Source organism: Chaetodon auriga, chromosome 2 (assembly GCF_051107435.1).
Source record: "Chaetodon auriga isolate fChaAug3 chromosome 2, fChaAug3.hap1, whole genome shotgun sequence".
Classification (NCBI taxonomy): Eukaryota; Metazoa; Chordata; class Actinopteri; order Chaetodontiformes; family Chaetodontidae; genus Chaetodon; species Chaetodon auriga.
The window spans coordinates 20634415-20661194 of NC_135075.1; the positions used below are offsets into that span (position 1 = coordinate 20634415).

At 42.6% G+C, this 26780-nt stretch overlaps 3 protein-coding genes across 7 annotated transcripts; 1 reads left to right on the plus strand and 2 right to left on the minus strand.

Annotated features, from left to right (window-relative positions):
* Nucleotides 1-123: 123 nt before the first annotated feature.
* Nucleotides 124-7673, minus strand: sp1 (sp1 transcription factor). The gene is made up of 6 exons (XM_076739923.1): nucleotides 7595-7673; nucleotides 6867-6940; nucleotides 4508-5906; nucleotides 3085-3226; nucleotides 2323-2513; nucleotides 124-2117 (listed from the first exon to the last, which is right to left on the minus strand). Exons 1-6 carry the CDS (start codon nucleotides 7599-7601, stop codon nucleotides 1804-1806), a joined length of 2127 nt encoding a protein of 708 aa, XP_076596038.1. The 5' UTR covers nucleotides 7602-7673; the 3' UTR covers nucleotides 124-1803.
* Nucleotides 7674-10677: 3004 nt separating this feature from the next.
* On the plus strand, nucleotides 10678-19924 carry tespa1 (thymocyte expressed, positive selection associated 1). 5 transcript variants are annotated; one of them, XM_076739949.1, is made up of 12 exons: nucleotides 10678-11036; nucleotides 12185-12368; nucleotides 12740-12782; nucleotides 13699-13739; nucleotides 14478-14531; nucleotides 14921-14960; nucleotides 15426-15473; nucleotides 15608-15703; nucleotides 16337-16545; nucleotides 16692-17839; nucleotides 18311-18398; nucleotides 19656-19924. In XM_076739949.1, the coding sequence occupies exons 2-12, from the start codon at nucleotides 12224-12226 to the stop codon at nucleotides 19745-19747; spliced, it is 2004 nt and encodes a 667-aa protein (XP_076596064.1). In that variant the 5' UTR covers nucleotides 10678-11036; nucleotides 12185-12223; the 3' UTR covers nucleotides 19748-19924. The 5 variants fall into 5 exon arrangements, with proteins under 5 accessions (XP_076596064.1, XP_076596039.1, XP_076596055.1 ...); XM_076739924.1 differs by having other exon boundaries at nucleotides 10918-11036; nucleotides 19581-19871; XM_076739940.1 differs by having other exon boundaries at nucleotides 10918-11036; nucleotides 18311-18386; nucleotides 19581-19871.
* Nucleotides 19925-19928: 4 nt separating this feature from the next.
* Nucleotides 19929-26567, minus strand: tarbp2 (TAR (HIV) RNA binding protein 2). Its single transcript, XM_076739996.1, has 7 exons — nucleotides 26346-26567; nucleotides 24881-25195; nucleotides 24611-24680; nucleotides 24344-24461; nucleotides 23749-23876; nucleotides 23219-23414; nucleotides 19929-22313 (listed from the first exon to the last, which is right to left on the minus strand). Exons 1-7 carry the CDS (start codon nucleotides 26396-26398, stop codon nucleotides 22156-22158), a joined length of 1038 nt encoding a protein of 345 aa, XP_076596111.1. The 5' UTR covers nucleotides 26399-26567; the 3' UTR covers nucleotides 19929-22155.
* Nucleotides 26568-26780: the final 213 nt, after the last annotated feature.

Consider the following 26780-nt stretch of genomic DNA (forward strand, 5'->3'; position numbering starts at 1 on the left):
AGTGTTCTATTTCCTCCGTATTCAAGTTTTGGGTGTTTTAGATCAGTGATTTTAAATAAAGGATGTTTTAATCAGTCAATTTGATGAGCTGTTTGTGAGATTGAGACACGTTTGCAAAGAAATGAGACAAAGTATGTTTTTAATTTTAATCCAGCTGTTGGCATTTGCAGTAGTTGTATACACACAATATAAAATCCCTCATTTAAAACGGGGCAAAACAAAATAAAATAAGAGCACTTGTCCGTTGAACTTAGTCCATAGAGTTTTTAAAGGAGAGCTTTTAACATACATTTGACATAAAAGTTATAATTATCTTTCTCAAATAAAGCAGAGTTCTAAAGCAAAGAAAATTTCAACAGAGGTGAGAAAAACTTTGACCCTTAATACATTTTGCAACTTATTTATTTAGAAAAGAAAGGGATGTGTGTCCAAGATCTGCCTCAAGCTGGGTCTTTTCCAGTTAGAAATGTAACATATGCATTGCAAGAGTAAAAATTAGTAGAAAGTTCATGGACCAAAGACAGATTTCCTTGTTTTGCTTATAAAATGAGTATGAACCTTTGGTTTTAAGCTTACATGTCTATGCTGTCTGGACAAATACTTCAGTCTGACCAAATATGACTAAACAAACATTTTTCCACAGAAAGAAAACAGAAACAGACGGGACTGTAAGGCAAAGTCTCAGATGATAGGTACACCACAGAAAAAACATACTGGGAAGATCTGGACTGTATAGAATACATTATTCTATGACAAAAAGGCTTGTAAGTTTACACATTTCATCTACATATATATATAAAATAAGATTAAGATTGATTGTGCATGAGAGGTTCATACAACTGAAAGGCAATCTCTTGCAAATGTGTAAGATGATCCTTCCTAAGCTAAGAATTTCTGTAGCCTTTACCAAAAATATATATATATATACATAAAAAAAAAATCAAAACGTTTTTGCTATGATAAACATATCAAAGCATGATGGCTTGAATGTGTGCACCTACATAAGAGGTTAAAGAAATTCTCTGGATTTCAGTGCCCTGACACACCTACGTCCTCACACTGATTAGTGCTTCTGGCTCCGACTTCACGCATTCCAGTTCTCTAAACAGTCCACCCTACAACGCTTTAGCATATTATTCCTATGATACAGGGATTGTTACTTTGTCAACATGTTAGGTTCTCCCCAAACTGCATCCACAGGAAGGTGAGAACCAAATATTTGCTAGGGGCTCGAGATTGTTAGAATTTTAGGGGTGAATTTAGCATTATGAGCCAGTTGGCCTGAGGGGCATGCCTGATACAGTAGCCTAGTCTGAGAGGGCAGGAGACACCTGAGGAGAAGAGGGACAAGAAGCAAAGCTCACAGCTTTGGAGACAAAGGTGAGAGACTGACCGAGTCATGTCGTGTCTTTACTAAAGAAGCTTGTAGAGATCACTTATCACCAATTCAACACCAAATGTGCTGGTCTGTATGTTTTATTGCTGTCTCACTATCAAATAAAATTGGGTCTTCACATGGGACAAATGTTAGTGTAGTGCCATTTCCACTCAGAGGAAACAAGATGATGATTTCTCTAGTCTGAATCCAACTCTGACCCCTAAATGCCACAGGTATCTAAATACAAGATGGAAATCCATGTTACTGCTGCAGTTCTCAAATTCAATAGTGTCTGTTGCATCTGTGACCGCCTCCCTGTCTCAGCCTCTGAGAGGTTCTGTGTCTGCAGTCAGACGTGCCCTTTTTAACCCCCAATGTCCGAATGCAACATCCACCAAGGCCGTCTTCCTGCTCCGCCACCGTCCTTAGTAGTTGTTGCCATTAATTTGGTGAAGGTCCACCTGCATCATGTTGATCCCGCTGCTGGCTAATCGAGCTATGCTCTCTGCTGATAAGGTTTCCATGGTGACGATGGTGTGCTGGTCATTGGCTGACGCTGCTCCCGTTTCCACTTTTGTTCCCGCCGCAGGGGAAGCGGCGTCGGTCGAGCCCGTGGTGCTGCCAGTGGCTGTGGCAGTCGCTGCTGCTTTCTTGTTCATGTGGGTTTTGATGTGCTTGGAGAGGTGATCGCTGCGCATGAAACGTTTGGGACACTCTGGGCAAACAAACCTTTTCTCACCTGAAAAGGAGGGAGAAATAAAAATCTAAAAATAGCTGCAGCTGGTATTACCAGACTATGACAGACAGTTGGCTAGGCTGTTGAAAATGTACACATGAAGAACTAATGCGCTGTCTTTAAGCATCACTGTCATATTTGATGTTTTCTAGCTGTGTAAGATTTAATGACCTCATATTGTCAAATAAACTTAAATCCTCAATGTCACCTGTGTGTGTCCTCTTATGGCGCTGCAGCTCATCTGAACGGGTGAATCGTTTGCCACAGAAAGACCAGCTGCAGACGAAGGGTCGTTCTCCTGTGTGCCAGCGGAGGTGGGCCCTGAGGTGGGATGTCTTGCCGTAGATCTTCCCACAGCCAGAGATGTGACATATGTGCTGCTTCTTTTTAGTTGGGTCACTGTTTAATGTAAAAACGTGGAGTTAAAGAGTTGCTGTGAGGAGATCACACACAGTCAGCGTGGGTGTTATTTTGGTAGCTCTGGACAACAGTTATAATAAACCGTAGTATTAACATTAATCACAAAGCTCTTTCATAACAAGACAAACATGTTTTTCTTACCCACTGACATCCAACAATGACTTACAAATAACAGTATATCATAACAATAGGATTACATGATACAAGAATTACTTTCTGAAGAAACATCTGTCTTTACAAAGCTCATAATGTTCAGTTCTTCCTTACATTGTTGTAAATGTGTAAATTCAATCATATGTTTATTATTCATGTCATAGTGGAAGGTGATGTTCAACTGAACTACATTATATTGAGGCATTTCTAATGGTTTCTCCTTCCTATTGACATATACAAGGGGGGTAGAATATTAGAAACACCTCCAAATATAATTCAGTCTAGAACAACACATAGTTACTGATGTGTTGGCAACAAAAACTGAACACTGCAGCTTTTGCAGAATTTTATGGCAGAACAGTTGTATTAGATTGCATCGAGTGTACAGGTGACATACCGTCCTTCTCCATCCTTGCAGAAGGGGCAGGTGCAGGCCTCCCTGCGGTTACGTCGTCCTTGAGGTGGTGGGCTTATATCCTCATCATCCATAGCTGTGCTATCATCCAAACTTTCTACGGCTGTCTGTAAGGCCTGCTCTGCTGTAGTAATGGAACAGACAATACTCAAGAGTGAGATAAATTCCACAACAATTTGAGAGCTCTTTTGTTACTACCCTCTCATTACTCAAGTTCACTGCAGAGTCCAACTATTAATGAATCTGCTTCAATCCTCAGAGAAATGACAGCTTTCTTGTATTTAAGATCCCAATAAAATGTGAAACACTCAGATTTAAGGGTCCCTGTACCCTTAAATACTGCCTTAAAAAAAATCAAACAGCAGGTGCACCAAAGGAGTAAATCAGTTACAGACTATGTTATAAATGTGTGTTAGCCTCAACTGTATGTTGCCTGCAACTAAAAGATCTGGGTCATTTCTGATAAGATCTACTGCAGGTAATTTCCAATGACAAGAGTCAAGAGTTTCACTTTTGATAGTTCCTAATTTTCAGGCATTTACATTAGCTTATTCAACATTGCTTCAGACTCAAATAGCAATACTTAACCAAGGATGTTCAGATAAGTACTATTAACAGTTATATTACAAGTAACACAAGTATCTGCAGTCAAATACCACAAAGCCTGAACCCTCCAGGCCTTAACTACTCTGCTAAAGTAAATGTTAGTTTAAAGTTAGCACTGACACTGACGCTACTGGAGTCCAAACGAACCAGCTACATGCATGGCTGATGAGAAGCACATTATTTCATAATAAAGATAAAAGCGCAAAGCAACATGCACTATAAACAGGCCCAATGATTCCTGACAAACATTAGCATCTGATGAAATGTAGACGAGCAGGCATGTAAACCTAATGGGAGGAGGCGCCAAAACAGAACTGAAGAAGGGTTTAGACATGATTATGGTTGCTATAAGATGGGAGGGGTCAAGTTACACCCCTACAATGACACAGAAGACACAGCCAACCCACTGCAATACTGTAACCATCTTCTGAAGTCACCAAGAAAAAAAAAAACACCAACATGTGCAGGGCAGCAAGGAGCTCTGAGGAACAATGAGTCACCTGAACAGGTTAAACCAGTATAGATCACTTGACACACAAAGAGATTAAATCCAGAGATAAAAATACAAATCAACCATCTGTGAAAAACAAACACGTAATAAACACATTTATTGTCTTTGTACTGTTTCAATTTAGCATGTCAGAAAGGATTAAGAAATGATTGCGCTCTATTTTATTTATGATTTACACAGCATCCTAACTTTTTTGGACATTAGGTTGTAGTTTGTTTTGCAAAATATTATGAGTACATTTTTACAGTGAACATCATTTTATTTCTGGAAAACATGCCAGTGACCAACCTGCTGTGCTGGCGATGGTGATGGGAACAGTCTGTAGCTGATGCATCTGCAGCCCGGAACCACCGAGTGTGTTGAGATTTATGGTCTGGATGCCTGGGATCTGCACTGTGTTGACAGATACTCCAGCTGCAGTAGCTCCCTGAGCCTGGCCAAGTTGGGGGAGAGACTGCACCGGGGCCAGCGTGATCTGCGGTCCTGCCGAACTCTGGATCTGAATGGTCTGCCAGCTCACCTGGCCATTGGGGCCCACAGTGCGCAGGAGGATGGGGCCTGTGTTTGGCATAATTTGAAGATTTTGAAGCCCTTCCTGGCTGAGTGTTGGAGTTGCAAATACCTGACCGCCAGGACTGGCCTGGATGGTCTGGAGGGGTGTTCCACCTTGAATAACCTGCTGAGGCTGGATAAGGATCTGCTGTGGCTGCTGGCTGTCTCTGTTGTCTGGTTGTATTGGAACACCCAGAGAAGATGCTGCATTTTGCTGGAATGTCCCCGTCATCAATCCATTGCTGTTCTGCGTTTGGGTCATTCCATGAGAAGTGGAAGTCTGCGTGGTGATAGTGGATGCACTTGTCATGTAACCTGCCCCGCTGTTGGAAGACACTGGACGCTGCGATTGCTGTACAAGTTGGTTTCCCCCCGTCTCCCCTCCACCATTTGCATCTCCCCCTGTACCGCTTGTTCCAGTACTGACAGGCAGCAAAGTGATGTTTCCATTTAGTGACACTGGCATATTTGCCAGGAACTGGGGCTGGTTCTGTAACACGCCATTGCCTAAGCTTATATTTTGAATGGGGATGGCTCCTTGAAGGAGGCTGGGCATTGTTATGATGTTTCCTGCTGGACCGGCTCTGTTGGTTGTGGCAATGATCTGCTGGCCATTGGGAGAGGATACAATCTGAAACTGCTGCCCTGGTCCCGCAACGGCAGGTACAGTAGAATCTTGCTGAGGATGTGCCAACTGCAGTGGCTGGCCATCTACTGTCTGAAACTGGGGAATAACCTGGTACTGAATGTTGGGCATCACACCTGGTATGGTGGTAAGAACCTGCTGACCCTGCATCGATGGAGCCTGAGCCACAACGTATTGCTGCGGCTGCTGCTGCTGTCCCTGAGTGCTTGCAACAGCTATTGATGGTGACAGCACCTGTCGGCTCTTGCCTGCGTCTCCTTCTGTCATCACCCCTGAGGAGTCGGTGGTGCTGGTGGTAGTGCCTGAGGATGCTTGAACACTGAGAGGGATAACCTGCCAGCCATTGGCACTGGAGGTGAAAACACCCTGGTTTAGGTCCAACTGTTGCTGCTGGTTTTGTTGGTCTGACTGTGAATCATTCTCTCCTGGGGTGTCAATTCGACTGCATGTGGCTGCCAACAAGGCAAGAGGAGATGGCTGCTGTGAGTCCTGGAAAGAGAATGTTTGAAAGGAAAAGACAAGGAATTCATATAGTAAAAATTCACCTTACTATCGAACAAACAAGTTAATGATGCAGCTGTGGCAAAAAATGGCTTCCGAAACATCTACTCAGCCATTTTACATTTACTGATGCAGTTCAAAGTTGTATACTAAGAGTGTTTTCCAATAAAACAGCAGAGTAAAATATAATTAGGAAAAATCAAACAGAATAACCACACAAATGATAAAACAAAGAACACAACAGCCATAATTAAAAGTTGACCTGATAAAACTAGAAGATAAAAAAGAGGGTTTTAACAAGTGACTTAAAAAATGAGGGTCCAAAGATGAAGAGCCTGGGCTGAAAAAAATCACTTTGATTTAAAAAATAAATAAATAAAAGAGATTTCCAATTCATGTATCTAAATGTGAGTTTGCCATATTGCCACACTCCCAAAATGCCATTTATAATATTATTATTTTTTATTTTTTTGTCACACATGTCTCTCTGCAGCACCTCAGAGGGCTGGAGTGAGTGAGAAGTCCAGGGGGAAGCAGGGTGGGAGAGTATGGGAGGGACCACATTTTTTCCAAAGCAGCGGCGGGCTCGGCTTCCCCTCCCCCCAAACCCACCCATCTCCCTCCCACACTTTATTTTGCCCTATAAACTGACACACTCCTCTAGCCACCCCCTCCAAGGCCAGCCAAATGGGCCGAGCGAAATGCACATGAAGTGCCGGGGTTTGACGGGAACACCCCGTGTGGGCGAAATTTACCTGCCCATTCCCCACCCTAGTGACATGTGCTCTGGAGAGAAAATCAACAACCCGTAAAAGCTTCGACACAAACGAATTGCAGAATCAAACAAACTGACAGAAAATGCATAACAGGTTCAGTGGATGTTAGTGGGGACTGTGGTTAATGTTTCCCGGCTGACAGTCATCCGAAGGGCAAGTCCGGTGAACCTACTTGTGCGTTCGTGTTTCGCTTTTGACTGAAGCCTCCACCGCTCTCCACAGCGGCCATTTCACCCTGCTGCTGATCTGCGGAAGAACAGTTTCTAAGATCACTTGTCTTCAAGTAGTTACGTTGAAACAGCAAACTGCCCCAACCAAGTGAACAGTAGATTCAACAACTGGAGGGAAACACAGTACACACATGGTCGAGCTCGCAATAACAAATAAACGAGGATTTTTATGTTGTTAACGTAAAGCATTTAAGGCAAGAAATGCAAGGAAATCCAAGCCACAAGTGCTCGAAGGGTCAGCTAGCCTGTTGGCTAAGCTAACATGAACTCACCACAACAAGTAACGTTAAGAAAAAGTGCTAAGTAAGTTGTTGGCTAAAGAGACTGGCACACTTTCAGCTACAGTACTAAACATAACTAGTTAGCTAGCTCATGGGAATTGAATAAAGTTAAAGTGTTGTGTAAGCAGGCAATGTCCGAAGTTACGTTACTGTGAAGCAGTTAGCTAGCTTCACTAGGTTGGCTAAATGTTGTTAGCTGAGTGCGGACAATTAGCAGTTAAGTAGCTGATCACTTTTAAACTGCTCGAGACGCTAGCTAGATAATACAATATCATGCTTACAGCAGTGAATACATTTCAAACAATGTGTTTCAGTTTTACTTTTAGTGCTAACTTAAGGCTTCGTTCACAACATGCCTCTAAGTTTTTTTTTAAAAAAAGTTCACTTACTGCTCATAATTTGAAGACGGGAGGAGTTTCTCTGGTCTTTTTTCGAGTTGACAACTTTTCACAACTTCACACAAACTTGACGGCCCCCTCTATGAAGGAGAAAGACGGGTGCGTTTGATTTTGTGACCGGTGCAGCCTTTCAGCTTCGCGGGGCACAAATAGGAGCGGCAAATAGTTGCCACGCTTTAAATTCAAACGTTGACATTATTGTTTGAATAAGTAGTATTGATTCAATGCCCATTAACTGGATTTTCAACCACATCTCACAATGTTGATGTACTTTAATACTATAACTATACTGATGAAGTTTGTATATGACGATTCTCAATTAACCAGGTCATGCTCAAAGGCAGCTGAACTCGCTTTAATTTCTTGATGCGTCGGCTCTGACCAGAAATGTTTCCTCTGAACCAAAGCAGGTCAAATTGGTTAATTGGTTAATTTAACACCTCTACACAGTCTATTGCAACTATCTGACAGTGAATATCGAACCTGAAACTTTAAGGCAAATTTTAAATAGCCCTTCATTCAACTGTATTTGTTGTACTCACTAGATCAGACTTAACATTTAACTATCGTACAACTATCGTAAAATCCACCAGTCAGAATAGCAAACCGGCTGCCCAAACCGAATCACATTCAATAATAGCAGCCTTTAAAAAGCCGGGACGTTGTGTTTAAATTTCAACTTGACATTAACCCATCATGGCACCTTCTATCTGTACAGTCTCACTACATCAATTGTTAAAGGAAGCGCACCCAACTCGAAGCCACTTACTAGGGATTGCTGCTTTCGTCCAATCAAAGTGGTCCTTTCTACTAACTAGACCTAACCAGCCAATATAATTGGACCAAAGGCAGACAAGTGGGCGGGACCAAGCAAGATAGGTTGCACCGGTGAGTATGATTGACGTTAGGTTATCTGTTTTCCGCTTAAAAGGCGCCATGAGTAAATATCTTCAGGCAAACCTTGGTCATTTCCCCTCACTGCACCTGTGATATTGTCTTATCATTCAACAGTATAAGGATGCCATAGCTCATCGCTTGCTTTAACCACTTTGAACACGGACGTGAGGAAGGAGGAAGGCGTACTCGGAGTTTAAGTCTTGCCTCCGTGGACACTGGCCACTCCCTGGTGGCGCCATGTGGGCTGGAAAACAGCAAGGAGGCGGGAGGAGTCAGTCAGGGTGGAGGATCGAAGACCCCATCACACTCCAACACTGGCTGTAACCGCGCTGGGAGGAGAAAATGGCTTGCTTGTGGGAGGGTTTTTATGATTTGGATTTGCGAGGGGGCTGTCAGTGAAGCAGCACATGTGCCCATGTAAACAGGACAGAAGGTGGAGTCCATCCTCAGGCCAAGCCCGCATCCACCCAACGCTGCGTGAAGGCACACACTCTGACGTGACTTCAGTTACTCATACATGTGACCATTAGTTACTCTTATTTATTTCCAATCCCGCCTCCTCACACACGGACGCCCAGTCAAGTCTAACAAAGCATTGTTTCAGTGCACAGCATCTGTCTGCCAGACAGTGCACCTTCACCAACACCCTTCAGCAGTGGAGGAAGGATTTAGAGCCTTTACTTATTTAAAAGTAGAAATATTTCAATTTAAAAGTACAGAATAATTAGCATGATACGCTGAAAGTATCCACAGTATGAGCAGTCTACTCAAGCAGCGGGCTCCCATGTGGCATTTTATTACTATATTATTACTGATGCATTCATATATAACCTGCAGATGTCTTTTGTAGACTGTTGAGGTAGAGTTCATTTTAACAGCATTTAGCATTGTGAGTAGTTAATTATATAACAAAGTATTATACACCTGTATCATAGTTTGTATGGACAATAGGCCTTTCTCAGAGCAGATATATTGACTAGGAAAGGCACAGGTGTGACTAATAACACTACCGTTGGCTCTGCTCTGTTGGCGGTAAGCCGGCATGCACAACGCCAGAAACTAAAGCACCTGAATGGAATCCAGCCATCATTCATGTTATTTACATGACATGTCACAGTGTTTAAAGCCCCATCCCTTGAAAAGTAACCTGATCTGTTTAATAATTTTAGTCGATTCCCTCCCAAAGATTGGGACGCTATGTATAAAATGCATAAAGCAGAATGTGATATTTTTATTAATAATTTGTGACTCAGTTGAAGACAGTACAAGAACAATATATGTAAAGCTTTAGCTCTGTTAAAGAATCTGATAAAAGCATTATAAGTTGTAACTAATGGCTTTATTGACATGAACTAATGCTTTATAGATCAGTTATAAGCATGAATATGAATGCAGGAATATTTTGTTTACTAAAATGTCAAACCCTTAAAGGTGCCTAACCCACGAGGGCTTAAAGATACTCCAAAAAGAAGCCATGTGACTGTATACATGTGTCAAACACAGTATATCAGATTTCAACAAATTAAACACACAGCGCTCTCACACATTGATTTAAATAATTAATGAATGAGCTCTGCCTGTTGATTCCTCCATAAAGTCAAGTCCTAAGGTGCCAAGAGTTAGTCACTCTCTAACAAGCCACCAGTTATTTTAGCAAGTCATTAGAAAATGAAATAATCCATCAGAGGCGTTTATAAATGTTTAATAAATAAAGATTCTAGTCACTGATACAGAGATCTTACAGTATCCAGATGTGCAGTGTTAATAAGTTGTTAATGAGCAGATCCAGATGTGGTCCAGAAGAGGTCAAACAGTGCATTGTAAGAGTCTTCATGCTGAACTAAAGAGACAATGACAAGACAAACAGCTACAACCTGACCACTCGTCTGTGGTCACATCTTAAACAATAAATGATGAACTAACCCTTAATAAAGCATTTAGTCACAGCTTAGTGTGAATTAGAAAATGCTGCATGCGAAAGTTTGTTAGTGAACTGGTGCTATGAGCAAATTAAAAATATGTTTGAGATTATGGTCTGAAATGAAATCAAATGTCTAATTTACAAAAAACAAACGGATGTGCGTCATTTGAGAGTTGCTCTGCAGCCTGCAGGCCGCAGTGCGCTCATCCCGTGCATGAAGTTAATATTAAAGAGTCATTGCAGTTGTATAATCAGCCTTTAACATCTGACATTTCCAGAAAGCAGCTCGAGTCTGTCTGCTTCAGTTTGAGCAGGATGTGTCGCAGGCAGCTGCGTCCCACGCTGATAAAACTCTTGTATTTCACATGAGATGCAAAGTCACTTCCGACCAGTCCGCTCAAAGCGCATCAGCGGCGGTGCTCCGCGCAGCTGCGAGAGGAAACGGCCAGAAACTCGCAATCGTCAATTAATAACGGAGAGGCAGAGCAGGCTGGATGGATGTAGCATGAGAGAGTTTGCTGAAGATCGCAGATCACATTCAGACATCTCAACCTGCGACAACAGGAAACGAGAGAAAGAGCGTCAGTGACAGAAGTGAAACCTGCGTGCATGAAGGTAAAAGCTGCGTTTCTTCTGCTGACTTTAGGCGCCACTTTTCTTTGGAAGGAGAGTTTGGAGAAATGTGAGCAGGTCTGTTTACTTCGGCTAAAAGCTTCAGAGTTAATACAGTTAACAGTTTGTCGTGTTATAAACTCAGGGTGACACCGTGAAAAGCTGCGGCGCCTTCACGCTACACACAGAACAAATGTACAAATACTTTCATTTTACAACTAAACTGTATATTCAGTTCTGTAGCCTGTGTACATGTCTACTTCTCCACATTCACTCACATTCACTGTAAACGACAGCAACAGATAGTGTTTATCTTAACACATGAATTATAGAGAAAATCCTCTTTTTCTAATTTGTGGATGACACACAAAAACTTTTTTTTAATCATAACAGCCTTTGAGAATTTCATCCATCAGTATAAATCATTTATATTTTGAATACACTGAATGTTTTCTGTTCATCAGAATTGATTAAAAAAAAAAAAAAAAGGATTGAAATGATGTAATTCTTGTGCTTTGCAGTGGCTTTGGATGGGTTTGTATCTGTGTTTATATGCATAACTATGTATTTACGTTTTTATCTTGTTACTCAGCTGAAAGCACTTTATATGAACATACTTGGATATTTACTGCACTGGAGTTTTCATGCATCAATACGCTTTAGTTATTTCATGTTTTTGCCTTGGTGTAGAAATGACATTTAATCATAATTTGATTTATTTATTATTTCTTTTATGTTACATTTAACTTAAATTTGGTCTTGAACCTGTTTTGGTCTTTGTTATAATTTGATTTATATCACGGTTAGACAGAAAATATTGATTTTAAAGCAGTTACAGAGTAATTTGTCTATAGAGATGGTGGCTGCCAATGTAAAAGAATCCATCTGACAGGGTTTAAGTATCACAGTAGTCTACTGTTTCAAAGGCTTGTCCAGCTTGCCAAAGAAAGACAGTTGTACAAGTTACGAGGAAGCATCCTGTTAATAATCTATTACATGAAAAGCTTAAATGATGAAGGACACAGGCAGAAACCAGTGAGTGTCGTGGACGTCACCTAAGTGTGAAATATTATCAGCCTGAGGCTTTGAAAACAAACATCGTTGAAAAAGTAAACTGTATATCTTATGTCATCATCTTCGTGCCTCTGTAGCTTCCCAACATGTTCCCTGGCTGAGTGTGACCTGATGTGATGGAGAGCCCGTCGTCCACGGTGAGGCGGCGAGCCTGGATCAACAGCAGCCGCCAGTGGCTCACTCTGGAGGAGCTGGACCCCGACGGACCGCCGTGCAACGTCCCGTCTGGCTCCATAGCAGACGACGATGTCTTTTCTGATGGTGAGTCCAAACTCCCCCGACACATCTGTCCAGTATCTACAGCTGATAACAAAGGATGCACTGAACGCGAGGATCCTCATGATCAGGTGTAGATTTTAGGGGAAGCAGTGGGAGATTTTGTGCCCAGTTCGTAATAACCGTGATTTCTGTCATTACACATATGAAATAAAAGAAACTTGGCTCACTTCTCTTCTGTAGAAACAGCGAAGGGATACAGTATTAATCCAATGAGATGTTCCCCTTTTTCATAGTTAGCATTTGCAGTGTGCATGTTTGTTTCTTAAAAAAAGACGGCTGTAAGACAAAGATCCACTTAATTTAATGAGGATTACTCATAAAGCTAACGTTCTGTGTGTGCATGATTTCCACAGGATGCTTCACAGGAAAGATTGAGAACTGGCTCCTGGGTTGTGGGTGAGTCACCTTGCTTTTCTACCTTTTGTTGTTTGCGAGACGATACTTTTCGAGCTCTAGCAGGCTCTGGAGGACGAGGTGTCAGTCATTGGAAACTGGTCTAACAAACAGTAAATAGAAAGTGGAAACTCTCTGAGGTCAGGTGTTCCAGGAAGACACTGCGGTGAGGTAGCCACAGCATTGTTTTCGCCACAATAGCCTGAGATGATGCATTTTTTTACAGCTCCGTTGGGAAGAAATCCGCTTATTTTAGCTCTTTAAAACCACAATGTTAGCATGCAGACAGCTTTTTGGTTACCATCAGGATATAGATGGAGACAAGTCAACAAGCCTTCCATTCCCGTTTCACCACGAAAACACACAACTTTAGACCTTTGACCTTTCCTACATTTCCTCGTGGTTTAGAGTAAAAATTATTATATAACTAGAAGGAAATAACAGTTCGTCCTTTCTGTTATGTAACTGACTGATGAAACTGGAAGAGGTCAGCACACACACAGATGCTATTTAATGTCTCTTATTTCATTGAAAAGGAAGCCGCACTGGTACCACTCAGTGATGCACTGCATGCACTGTGGCAGCATCTGAACGGCTCCTAATGCTGACAAAGCATTCAGTGGAAGGAGTGGCGTGTCGGTTTGCACATTCTGAGAGCTCGACATGAAAATGACCAGCTCGGTTTGGAGGTGTTGACCTTAATGCTAATTTCTACAAGAGGAAGTTGACTTTGGCAGCCTGCTGAGAGCTGATTAGGGAGCAGATCTAAGTGGCTCTAACAAGCGCGTACTGTGACGAGGCTTCTGTCAAACTTCAGACGAGGCTATCTATGCAAACACAGTCACTTAGAAGCATGCAAATGTCACTGACCGGATATGTGTGTGTTATTAAGCCTTAAATATTGGGATATATCTCACAGGTCAGAGGCGTGCTCAGAAAACTCCAGTCAGCTGAGTTTCGGTGAGTATGAGCTGAAAGGAAGCCTTGTCCTGTTTAGTACCATGAGTTGATTTTGATAACTGAGAAACACTTAACATATTTACTGTTTGCATGCTGTAAATGCAAACCAACTCAAGTGTGTACAATAAAGTAAAAACACCATTCTCATCTTTGAAACCCTGTCCATACACACCAGCCGTGGTGGAGGAAGTTTCCAGGCCCTTTAGTGAAGTAAAAGTAGTATTACTGCAACAGAAAAATACTCGATTACTGTAAAGTAAAAGCCCTGCATTGAGAGCGTAACTTTAAAAGCATGTAAGTATTATCAGCACTTAATGTATCAAAAGTAAAAATACTCTAATAAAGTAAATGTGAGTATTAAACTATTGTACATTATTCAATTATCAGTAGCATTTTTCTGTTTGCATTTAACCTACGACATCATGTGTGGAAAAACCCGTTCTGCATGTAAAATCTCACAGTAATTAGTAGATAAAGCCGCCGTGTAAATATAGTGGATTGAAAACTTTACTATTTCCCTCTTAACTGTGGCGGAATAGACGTAAGTAGCATGAAATGGAAATACAAGTACAACCAGTACTTGAGTATACTTATTTTCCACCACTGCACACCAGTCACACATACAAGAAAAACAGGATTACAAAAACATTTTCAGTTGAAAATTTCAGAAAATTAAGATATAACACGCAACTTTTATGTGAAATGACTTAAATCGCCGGCTGCATGTCGTTTCCTCAGAGTCTGTGCTGAAAGTCCACCACTTTGATGATGAGCTGAGCCTTGGTGCTGATGGTAGGTGCGCACACACACACACACACACACACACACACGTACACACGCACAAACTAACAAAGCAGGAAATGTCCTAGTAGGAAAATGAGGTGTGCATCACGAATGTTCAACAAGCTCATGCTTTGTTTGTAACAGTGGTGACAAAGACACACACACACCGAACCATCTGCGCACATCAACTGTAATGTGTCGCACAGATGTTCAGTGTTTCGCAGTATTACTGTAGAGCTGCCGAGAAGGACATTTAAGACTTATGCCTTTAATTACGTCTTTTGGTACAATCAGATATCAGTACCGTTTCACCCTCTGTGTCAGTCTGACTTTACTCAACATGACGTATGACTTCAGATTTGAGATGCATGTCAGCACATTCTTCTTCTGTGTTTCAGCTTCTGTGTTAAGTGGAGGAGAGCTCACATTTGAAGCCGGGTGAGTCGCAACAGTCATCTTCTAGCTGCCGTGACAATGAGACAACAAGAACCGAGGAATGTTGTGCCGTTGAATGAGTGAATGTTAGCTCATATGAATAAAGATGCTTTAATTGTTATATATTTCACACATTTTAGTCAGAGGTAGTTGAGCTGCACTTCTAATCCAAAACGCACATACAGTTTAGCTTCCCCACCCACCACCACCACACCTGTCTCCAGCCGTGTGTTCACTGATGGTTTCAGATCGCGGTCACACCCCTGCACTCTCCTTTCTGCTGAAATGATTCAGAGGTGTAAATGAGATGGCACTTATTTCTCATTGTCTGTCTGCAAAATGATGCCTTTTTTAGTTTTGAAAGAATATTTGAGGACATGGTGACTCTCTGGATGTTTCTGAAAACTGAAGCTTTAAAGATTGGACTGATGTTATTTTTCTCTTCTTCTCTCTGTGCTGACCATGAAGCCTCACACGGCATCCTTCCTCCAGAGGTCACAGCAGACTCACCAGCAGGTCAGCGGCACAACCTCTCTCTTGTGTCTCTCTCTGTGTTTGCTGACGAGTCTTTATGTTATTAGTCTTTTTGTTATTAAGATCAGATTACGGTATGTTTCTGATCTGTCATTTTTCACACGTCTCGTCTGCAGCACCCCCCGTCAGGCGCTATGTCTGCCGTCGCTGAACTTGGGCCACAGCATGGCCTCCAGCTGCCTCTCCTCCTCCACCTGTAAAACTACATCAAGGTGAGGCTCCAGCGCCTTTAAAAGGTTTATTCTTCTGCAGGACTGAAGGCTGACAACCACCTTTCTAAATTAGTTTCCCTCCTTAACATTTGTCTTTTCCTGGTTTGATTTCACCTGAAGAATATGAGAAATGCAGGATTTCAAACGGCAAGCTGACAGCTTCTTCGTGCAGTAAGGTTTCAAAGTGAATATTTGGAAGGAAAGTTCATGAACAGTGTGGAGAAATAAATGTCTACACTATCAAAGAATCCTCAGTGTCAGTAGATTATGGAGTCTGGATTGATACGTGGATCTGTGACGTCAGTCCAATATCCAATAATTTAATTATGTCAGTATCAGCTCAGTTCCAGCTCTAAATGATGTATGCTGTTTTATTCTGTTTAATAACATTTCATCCTTTTTTGCATCTGTATCTTTTGCTTTCATTTGAATTTATTGGTTTATTGTGTCATTATACTGTAAAGCACTCTGTGACCCTCTTCATAAGCATCACACATGCTTGAATAGAGCTTTCACGTCAAATCAATTGTATTTTTAAACCCCCAAATACCAATTCTGCCTTAAAGGGCTTCACAAAAATGCTTTGACAGGACGAAAAATTGTATCTCTCCTTTTCTCTCATGTGCACACCAGTGTATCAGAGGTCCTGCAGTTGTGTTCGGAGGATGCAGAGGAGACGCTGTACGAGCTGGGCTTTGGCAGCGATGAGCCACAGGTCACCGTTCGTATCCCCCCTCGGTTCTTCACCTTCCCCTCTCTGGCTCAGGGCATCAACTTCCGCCTCTTCCTTGACGCTCAGCTACGGCGGATACGAGAGGAAGACCCCAGCCTCTCTCTCGCCAGTAAGGCTGTTATTAAAAGACCCTGCTGTCAGTTATCTGTCATGTGAATTGCATAACATGGCTTGATGTTTGATAGGCTGAAATCATTCTGGGATGTAGCAAATGAGATGCATAGTACTTGTTTTAATGTTTTGTTCTCTCCACAGGTCGTTTCAGACAAGTGCAAGTGCTCACAGCGATGGCCAACGCTTTCTACTCCCTCTACTCTCACGTGTCCCGCACTCCTCTGCAGAAACTGGCCACACCGGAGTTTTCCTTCTCCTCGTCCCCCGTGGAGAGGATCGAACGCTTCAGGAGCAGCGTCCGCAGCGAGCCGCGCTCTCCGGTGGAGAGGCTGAAGGACACCGTCTCCAAGATGTGCCTCTACACGGGCTCTCCTCGCGGATCAGACTCCACCTCTCCGCAGCCCTCACCCAAGAAAAGGTCCAGCCTCCCTGATGTTGTGGATGTAGTCCTGGAGAGAGTCAAGACTGGGGTGACCAAGAAACTGGATTTGGAGGAATATAACAGGCGTAACTCAGCTGTGGATGTGAAGCTGGACACGGATAGTGTTAAATGCTGTGACAGTGGGAAAGAGGAGCAAACAGTGCAGACTGCGGCAGAGGCAGGCGATCTTCAAAATACTAATAAAATCTGTCACATGGAGATGCAGGGCAGTAAACAAACAGATAACGTGGATGCTGGTGAAAACGCTGTCAAAGCAGCAGACTGTGACAGCAGGAGTCACGGTGTAAGAACATCTCCGGCGTTATCATCATCAGGAGAAACTGTGGTAGAAACAGATCATCAGTTTCTTTCATGTCAGCCAGAGCTGAACTCAAAGTGCTCAACTCAAAGTGACACAAGCACCGTTCATCCAAAACCCGCTGCCAAGGTCGCATACGATCTAATCTGCCCGCAGGTAGTGGAGAGCGTACACACGGCACCTTTCTGCACAAGCAGTCCTAAAACAAACTTTTTCCCTCCTACCTGCTCTGAGACAGATCGCTCGTGTTCTGGATCTCTTAAACAAACTGCTGTGGCTGAGCCTGACGAGGACTCACACACACATGCATCCACATCACTTCCTGTCCCGACCCCCAGTGGTGGCTTCACCCAGTGTAGCATCACTGTCACTGGCTGGGAGGGGGACGACCTGAAGGCACCAGATTCCAGTCACGCTTCATCTGTCCCACCCGCCCAGGCATGCGAGGAGCCATTTGACGAGGGGAATAGCCAGTACCTGAATCCACTGACGCATCAGGGTTACACCTCCACTAACCTGCAACAGGTTAACTCCTTTGAGCTGGAGGAGGTATGCGAGTTACAACAGCACTGCATTGATATTTTAGGTTTTTTTTCCAGAATAAATTGCAATATTGAAAAGTTAAAAAAAAAAAATCTCCAGATAATGTATGTGTAGTATTTAAACGCACAATATGTAACATTTCCATGTGGAAATGTCTAAAAAGGACTAAACATACGTTACTTATTGTGTTGAGTTGAATGATTTTGACTGGTCATTCATCAGGCAGGCAGACTGAGTGTAATCAGATCAGCCTGAATGAAATAGATCAGAGGGATTAGACTGACCAAACCACTGACACGCCATCGGTAAATGGGTTTAAATCTTGTGGTTTATATTATTTCATAGCATCAAGTGCATAGTGTGATGCTGATAATGAAACAATACATTGTTCCGCCCTTTTTTGCGATTCAGAATTATACAACAGTAAAAACAGACATTCAGTGTATAATAAACTCTTCATACCTTTTGTCTGCACAGGTGCACAGTGCAGGAGAGGAAGATTTTGGACAAGCAGAAACTACAGAAACAACCACCTCCCTGTTGTCCAAAAAGGGTCAGTACAAAGGTATGGTATGATATTATAGTATAGTACAGTGTGTAAGTTCTGCTTATGTGTATTTCTCGCATGACAGCAGGTCACAGGCAGTAGTTACATCTGTCTCTGTGCGACACTGCAGTCGTATTTTACAGAACATGGCTTGTCATAATTGTATGCGTGGTCGCCAAATTGCCAACCCCGTCCACAACAAAAACAGCCAAAGCAGTTCTAAATGTGTGAAGAAAAGGGTGTTGTCTGTCCTCGCTGTGACAGCTGCTGTCAGCAGAACGCTGCCGCTCAGCGTTTGCAGAAAAGCACAGAAAGGAAAGACGGACATCAGTCATTAAAAAGTCAAACTGGAGTGCCGTCCCCTGCTGTTTTTTTTCCCTCCCAAGTATGTTTATTGAGTTTTTTTCTTCTTCTTTTGTAACCACACAACAATAACAAAGGACTCAGCACGACATTGGTCTAAACCATCAGCATGAACACAGTGACAGTTAGAAATATGGAAAGAAAACAACATATCAACAGTATAGGTGCTTTTTTTTTTCCTTTTTCAGAAATAAACACAAAACCCAAGATATAACAATACTGGCTCAAATGACAAAGGGCCATGGCAATTACAGTGCTATAAGGAAGGTACAAAAGGAGGGTCCATAATTAGTGGAGGAGAATGCCTGCAAGAGTCGAAGCCACTGTGAAACTGGAAGATATGTTCATCATTATCTTACGCCAGTTTGCTTTAGTGCGAGGTTTGTCATTCCTCCATGACACTAAGATATTTGCCCTTGCAGCATATGAAAGGATATCAGATGGTCTGCCAGAACTGGCACCAGCACTGCATCTCCACTGACTCACGAGCAAAGAGAGAGGCTTCATATGCAAAGTCACACCAAATATTTTCCCCTTGCAAAATGTCCATCCAGTGTGCTTCAATTTGAAGCTGGAGGTTCATTTTAGATCTTTTTTTTTTCCAAATGGTGCAGGATGTTAAGTGCACCAACAAATTTATGCGTGAGCAAAATGTTTTGCTTAAACTTGAATATTTTACTTTGGGCTCTTGTAGTGAGGTCAGACATGACGTGCGAGGACTTGAATAATTAAAATATGTAGAAAAAGATGAATGTGTGAGCACACGTGTATGCAGGTCACTGAGCAGGTGTATTTCTCACAGCGAACGTACTGTATGTGCATTGTGTGTCTATTCAGGTCAGCCTGCAGCTGCGCTGTGCGGCGGCGTGCCGCTCACGGAGCTGTTGCCTGACTGTGTTTGTCCTCGTGCAGGTGAAGTGGTCCGGGGCGACAGCGTGCAGTCAGACAGCAGCGGCTACGCGGACGAAGAATTCAGCCCCTCGTCAAACGCTCACGGCAGATGAGAGGAAAGCCACAGCTCCATAAAAACAGCAGTAACAGACTTGATTACATGAGAAACTACCAGAGGCTTTACACTGAAGATGCTTTTTTAGCCAATGTAAGAAAAGTTTCTCCCCTTTGCTCACACTGATTACAGAATATTGTGAATAAATAAATAAAACTGTTCAAAGGTCTTCATGAAATACTGTGTGGAGCATGTTTTATTAGAATGGATGAGAGCAAGTTGTGATGACAACAGTTTACAAAAATGTTTTATTGGAAAAAAAAAAGTCAGTATCACATGGAGCTTATGTTGTACTTCATCGTTTTTCTACAACTGGACATTTTGTTCAAGTCTTAAATGTATGTCAGCATTGACGTTACTGGTGTCAGTTCACCAAAAACCAGCAGTTAAGTTCCTTATTTGAATAATCAGAAGAACCACATGCAGATCTGCCTTTTCAGAGAACGACGTTACAGAAAACTACTCGTCGGCCTGCGCTGTGCAAATGACGTCTTGTTTTCAGGTAGTGCAAACTGTTTTCCATCTTCAATAGTTATTTCAGAGGAGTTCAAGGCAGTGTACAAGCCTGATCCACAAAAGTCTGGACGCTGTTTAAAACATAGATAAAAACAGAATGAAACAGTTTTACAACAGTTTCATGAAGTGTTCCTGAGCCCATGTAGTCATCTCCTTCATACAATCATGTGTTCACAAAGTGGTGAACCTCTCTCCATCCTCGCTTGTGATCGACTGAGCCTTTCCAGGATGCCCCTTTCATACCCAATCATGATACTATCACCTGTTACCAATCAACCTGTTTACCTGTGGAATGTTCCAAACAGGTGTTTTTGGAGCGTTCCACATCTTTCCCAGTCTTTAGTTGCTCCTGTCCCAGCTTGTCCCAACAGAATAAGCAGATATTTACAAAAATCAAAGAAGCTGACGAGGTAAAAAATTAAATATACTGTCTTCGTACTGCTTTCAACTGAGCACATGTCAAAAAGGATTAGCAAATAATCACACTCTGTTTTATTGTTTAAAATTTTACACAGCGTCCCGACTTTTTTGGAATCTGCTTTGCATCAGCAAATATACAAATACATGGAACTGGATGGTAAAAGATGGACACGCCGAGACAAAACGAGCAGCTGGAGAATATAATCTTGAAAATCACCATCGTCAATTTTCAAAGATCAGTACAGGAATCAGTCACACTGACAGAAAATAATTAGAGGGGTTTAAATTAGAAATGAAAAGAGCACAACATCTGAAAGTCAGAGGTTTGAGGAGGTTTCAGTGATTACGATGAGAACAGTTCACGTTACTTGGTGCTCTTTCATTCTGGTCATAATCTTCTTTGTTTTCCATCAAAACTGATTCATAGAGCTCCTTGTGCAAAATTCTACTTTACAATGCTGTTTGCACATTCAGGAGTAAATGGGACCAAGAAGTGACTTTAAGTTTAGCTGTAATGTATTTTTAATTGTCCTCACATTAAGAAGATACACTACTCCCTCTCCCCAGGTTTGTTAATGTGAAAACGTCTGGTGATTTTGTTCCTAAAATGCTCTGAAAGCCATCAACACCGGCCCAAGAAATCCATAAAGAGGCAAAATGTCACACCTTGCAAACACAATTCATATCCCTGTCACTCATCTGATCCTCCTCTAGAGAAAGGGTTAAGTTTTAAACCTTATGAGTTCATAATGACGACCAAAGATAACAACATGGGGAGTTTCAACTGGCTGTAATCATGAACTGAGTTTTAAAAAAAAGGGGGGGGGGGGTCCAAAATCCCAACATTAAGAACATGACAACAAAAGCCACATTTTCAACACAAACTCATCTGAAAACAGGGCAGTCTTTAAAATGATCATCCTCTGATTCAGCAGAGTCCTTTTCTCTCCACGTTTCTGCACGTGGCTGCAAATTTTTCTCTTACGTTCATCCATGTGAACGAGGATTAAATGAAGCGCCAATAATCTGTGATTCCAAAGCCTAATTTCTCCAAACCCCTATGACCTTTTTGTTGCACCAGAATTTGTCTGCAGCTATTTGAGCTCACAGTAAGAGCACCATTTATACTTTAGATGTATACTAAACTTTAGATTTTAGGGAAACACGGCGCTGCATATAGATGCTGAGCAAAGAAAATACTGAAAAAAGTAATTAAAATAATGTGCGACAAATATCAAGGTGAGGGGTACATTTGAGTTATTTGGCAACTAAATCTTCATTGACAACAACAGGGAATCGACGTGACCAAAAAAAGCTCCGAGGGTTCACTTGGGGGACAGAAAAAGTCTCCAAATTTGAGGTAATTCACGTTATTTGAACTCATCCCGAAAGCGCCTCCTTCGTCCGAAGAGGAAATCTAACTCGGCGTTGCGTCGTGGTGAGTTCGAGTCTGTGAGGAGGCGGATGACGTCACTTCCCTCCCGCCATGATTTTGAGGTACTGCAGTGCATTGTGGGCTGCATTGGCTCGGGCGGCGTCTATGCTGGGAGCAAAGCCGTGGCACACCGTGATTGGCTGTGTGGACAGCTCCACTAGACACTGGCACAGGCCGCTCAGGCTGCGCTCCTCTGAAACAGGAGGACAAGAACGTTAAAAGACATCCTTCTGACGTGTCTCACCGTCCACTCCAGTGTGTTTCAGCGGCATGTCACAGGCAGATATTATCTCCATTATAAATCTAATGAGGGACTTTTGTGACCCTTCTTCACGCTCACTCTTATCATACATGTGTCACCATTTCTACGCATTAAGAAGCCAGATAGCAGCTATACTTCAGTTATGATCTTATTCTTTTAATCTTTGAACATTTAACACTCTGCAATGAAGTACTTCAGATTATTTTCAGAGATATTAACACATTTATTGTCATTAGATTAATATTTTCTGCAAAAGGTAAAAGAATTACAGTTACCCCTCACAAGTTTTAACTGTACAAAAGGGGAAAACTAGCAGCCCGATGAATCAGTATCCATCAAATATTTGGTATTGCTCCTCAGCAACATCCAGCAGGAATAACACAAATCAAGAACTTAGTTAGTCACTGCGTGCAACACATAAACCTCTCAGCTTAAAGTTCGGGTCCATCTGTGAAGTGCTGTCCACAGATACCAGCACAAAACCGTGTCAACAAGCAGCTGTGTGCAACTTCCTCCTATACAGTATCTGATGACAGTAATAGAAACCACACAGCACGCCATTTGTTTGTGGTATGCTGACATCAAAACACACAGATGCTGCTGTGGGGGCTCGTGCAGAGGGTGTAAACAAGATGCGAAAGCGGTACGAGGCGTCCACACCAAACAAAAATCTGCACCCCAGTGAGGTTTATCACATGCACAGCGCAAGATCAACTCATTCATTATGTTTACAGCCTCGTGTACTAAAACGCAGCTCTTCGTGCCTGCAGCCATAACGTCCTCTCACTCCACATTTTAACCTTACAGCGTTAAAGTGCTGCTGTCTGTGAACTCACCCAGATCGAGGTAACTGACGTCAAAGCGCTGCTCCGCCGACAGGTCGCTCAGCAGGGAGCAGAAGTTGGAGTCAGAGGGCATGCCCAGAGGGTGGCTGCGGAGCTGGAGGATCTTCTCTCCGGCAGAGTTACGCAGAGAGTCCCACGTGCAGCTGAAGCCTTTGCTTTTGCCCGACTCAGCTCTGCTGCCCATGTGCTGTGTGTGCAGCGGAGATGAAGTTCATTAATAAAACATTATTATCTGCCAGCAAGATTTATGAGTGAGAAACAGGGTAATAGAAATTCAGGTGCTCAGCTTCTATCATTCTGCATTACATCTGAAGGACAAACAACTGGAAATGACAAAGATTAAACACCATGAAATGCAAATACAGCATTTGCATGATATCAAGGGAGCATAATTCAGTCCTTGGGTTTTAGTTACATATGCAGTGTTGTGCATCCTTTCCTGTAATGTGCAGGATAATTCAACATGCAGGATCTTCATTGGCTGGTGCGCAGATAAAAGTTCATTTCTGTTGGTGTCTCACCATGGTGAACGTGTCGTCTTCTGTGTCAGCATCGTTGCTCGTCCGTAGGTCCACCGGGACGTCGTGTATACGCGATAACATCTTAGCTGCTGCGTTTCTCTTGGCTAGCTTCTTGGAGGTTCCACTTCCTGGAGAGAAAGAGGAGACAGAGTAATGTTGAGTAATGTTGCACAAGATATGACCACTGACTGATAACGAGTCTGACTTTATGATATTCATTTCATAAGACTCGATTGCTTGATATCTGCTCTAATTGTGCTAGCCTGATCTTTAGCCTGTTAAGGAAACTACAAGGAACTTTCATTTTGTGTTGATTTTGGACAGAATTTGTGGACAAAATGAAAGAAAAACAGCTAATTTTTAATGCTATTTTCTATTGTTGCCATGTTCTGTTGCTGTTTGTAGGATACATATGAAATTGAGACAGTTTCATAACCAGTGCACCCCTGTTAAAGGCAGCACATATGACTTTATTTCATCAGTACCATTTGCGCTGGAATGTTTCATCATTGACAGCCAACAGCTGTTCAAGTGGAATGCCAAAAAAACATTGCAAAAAGCACAATCTCCACGAACGAAACATTATGCATTTTACCGATTTCGACAAATCTCTCGACTCTGCAGGTCATGGTGAACTCTTTGCGGTGTGCTGGACCAGACTCCTGGGTGACGGTGTATTCTGGCAAACGCCAACCTTTCTGCACCACCAATTCCTGGCAGAGAAGAACACAAATTAACACTTATACAAAACAAATGGTGAGCAGCTGTAAACTGGGCAGATGTTGTCAGTAATCCTGGGAGGGACTGACTGGACAATGGCATTTATTAGCAGACAAGCCAAACGGTCTCTTTGTTGATTCACCTGCAGCGCTCCTACAGGGTTACATTCAGACTGCTGAGAACTGCCTGAGGTCTTCATCTCTGACTGGGAGCTGTGCAGAAGATGAGATAAACACAAAAGAGGAAGTAATGAAACCACACAGACCTCTATCTCAGTGTCATTCTGTGCTTTGACACGCTGACATTAGATGATGCTGGCCACAGTTTTTTTTCCCAATGTGTCTGTCTACGTATCACTTCAACTTTCAGAGCCACTGTACAGAAATGAAAAAACACGAAATAGGAAACGGACCCGTCTCCATCAGTAGACCCGTCAACCCCAATAAACCCGTCGACTCCAACACCAACTCCGGCGGGTCCTCCAAGGCCTCCCTTGAGCATCTTCAGAGCAGCCTCGGCTGCTTTGTGCTTGGCTGCCTTCTTGCTGGGCCCTTGGCCGGTGCAGCTGATCTCTCCGACGGAGACGCGGAACGTGAAGTTGGGCTGGTGGGCCTGTCCCTCGGCCTTCAGCAGGTCGTACACTGGGGTCTTGCCTATCCGCGTTCCATACTCCTGCAGCAGACTGATGGGCGTCTTTCCGGGATTCACAGCCAGCATTTGCTCAATACTAAGCAAAAGAAAAACCTGGCATGAGAAGGACTGCTGAGCAGCTGTTGATTCATTTACAAACAGCTTAGGAAAATTGGGTTATGCATTTCTTTCAAGACACATTTTATAGGTCTTTGCACTGGATGAGCCTAATTACAGGCTCACTTCAGCCAAATCACAAAAGGTTGCAATATCGAATCCACCACCCTAATACAAAAGAACACAGCTTCAAATTCCCAATTGGGAAATAGCAACAACAAAAACAGACTTGTGTATATATATTTAAATAGTTATATTTTATGCTCTTATTTTAATAGATGTGTCATGCACCAATTTCACCAGAAAAAAATCCTCATATGTGTAAAAGCGTACTTGGCAATAAAGCTTTTTCTGATTCTGATTCTGATTCTGAAATTAAATCTTAAAAATGGAAAAAATTACACCAACTACAAAAAAATTGCGATAGCAACACTAGACCGGAGGATGCCAAAGTACAGGTGTGTGTGGTCAACTGTATGGTCATTCTGGAGGCTGCAGTTTGACAGGTGTTTCTATTATTTTGTACAACCCATTTAAATCAATGAGGGTGGGCTAAATAGTAGAAACACTGCCCTGTGTTATCTTTAGTGTTCAGAATAAATTGTAATCAGAACAGCTTACTGCTTGAAGTTTGTGCCTCTCTGCAGGGAGCTGTGTATACCATTGACAGAGTGTTACAAAGTTCTTTGTCAATAAAGTTTATTCTACTTGCTGTAACTTGTCCTACAGATGCCCCAGCAGCAGCTGCGGGTCCCGAGGTACAGCCAGATGATCAGTAAATACACAGTTAACGACAAGTGGATCAAACAGCATCGAAAATTATTCAGCTGATTCTATTAATGACCAAAATGTCTCATACAGACCGAGGTGGAAGTTCACTCAATGACAGTAAACTAAGGCTGGCACCTGAGCATCTTTCTCTCGCACCTGGCACCTTATTCAGAAGCTATGAGTGAAGTTTACGCAACCGCAATGTCGGTGTTTCAGCCACAGTTGTAAAATCAGTAGTTTTGTTGTGGCTGACAACCCCACCCGGAAAACCCCATAAATAAAAGGATCTAGGTTAATGATCAGCCTGGCTCCCCCGTTAGCCCCCGTGCTACACTAGCTTAGCCTCCGTGCAGCTTCACCTGGAGCACCCGGAGTTTCTCTTCCAGCTGTCCGATGCTGTCTCGTCGTTCATTCCCTATTTCACGCAGACAGAGCCGATCGGTTTCGGATGTTTAATCCCCCCACCACAACAGACACTTGCTTTCATTTGCCGGTATTTTGCCAGACAGATAATGAGGCAACAACATGTGAAGAGCAGAACGAAGCCCCCCCCTTTCGCTTCTTCTTCGTCGACAGTTTACGGTAACTGACATCCTCGATGTCGCATTACTGCCACCTTCTGGTTTTAAGGGGAGATACTACAGCGTTTACCTACAGCCTACAGTCCAGTCCACTCAGCATTGGTAACAGTCGTGCTAAGTGGGTTTATGATGTGGAATTGACAAGGACAGCATGCCAGCAATACTTCCGTGATCTAATCGTGATCGCACTAAAGCTACATATATGTGTTTCAG

Coding starts and splice junctions, on each gene's coding strand:
- sp1 (XM_076739923.1), bottom strand. Junction 3,227..4,507: donor CACCATCGCCAGCACAGCAG/GTTGGTCACTGG, acceptor CCATTACTACAG/CAGAGCAGGCCTTACAGACA. Junction 2,118..2,322: donor CCATAAGAGGACACACACAG/GTGACATTGAGG, acceptor CCTCCTTTTCAG/GTGAGAAAAGGTTTGTTTGC.
- tarbp2 (XM_076739996.1), bottom strand. CDS start 26,398: ATGAACGACGAGACAGCATCGGACAGCTGGAAGAGAAACTCCGGGTGC. Junction 25,196..26,345: donor AGAAACTCCGGGTGCTCCAG/GTGAAGCTGCAC, acceptor TCTTTTGCTTAG/TATTGAGCAAATGCTGGCTG. Junction 24,462..24,610: donor ACCCTGTAGGAGCGCTGCAG/GTGAATCAACAA, acceptor CTTCTCTGCCAG/GAATTGGTGGTGCAGAAAGG.
- tespa1 (XM_076739924.1), top strand. CDS start 12,224: ATGGAGAGCCCGTCGTCCACGGTGAGGCGGCGAGCCTGGATCAACAGC. Junction 13,740..14,477: donor CTCCAGTCAGCTGAGTTTCG/GTGAGTATGAGC, acceptor TCGTTTCCTCAG/AGTCTGTGCTGAAAGTCCAC. Junction 14,961..15,425: donor GAGCTCACATTTGAAGCCGG/GTGAGTCGCAAC, acceptor CTGACCATGAAG/CCTCACACGGCATCCTTCCT.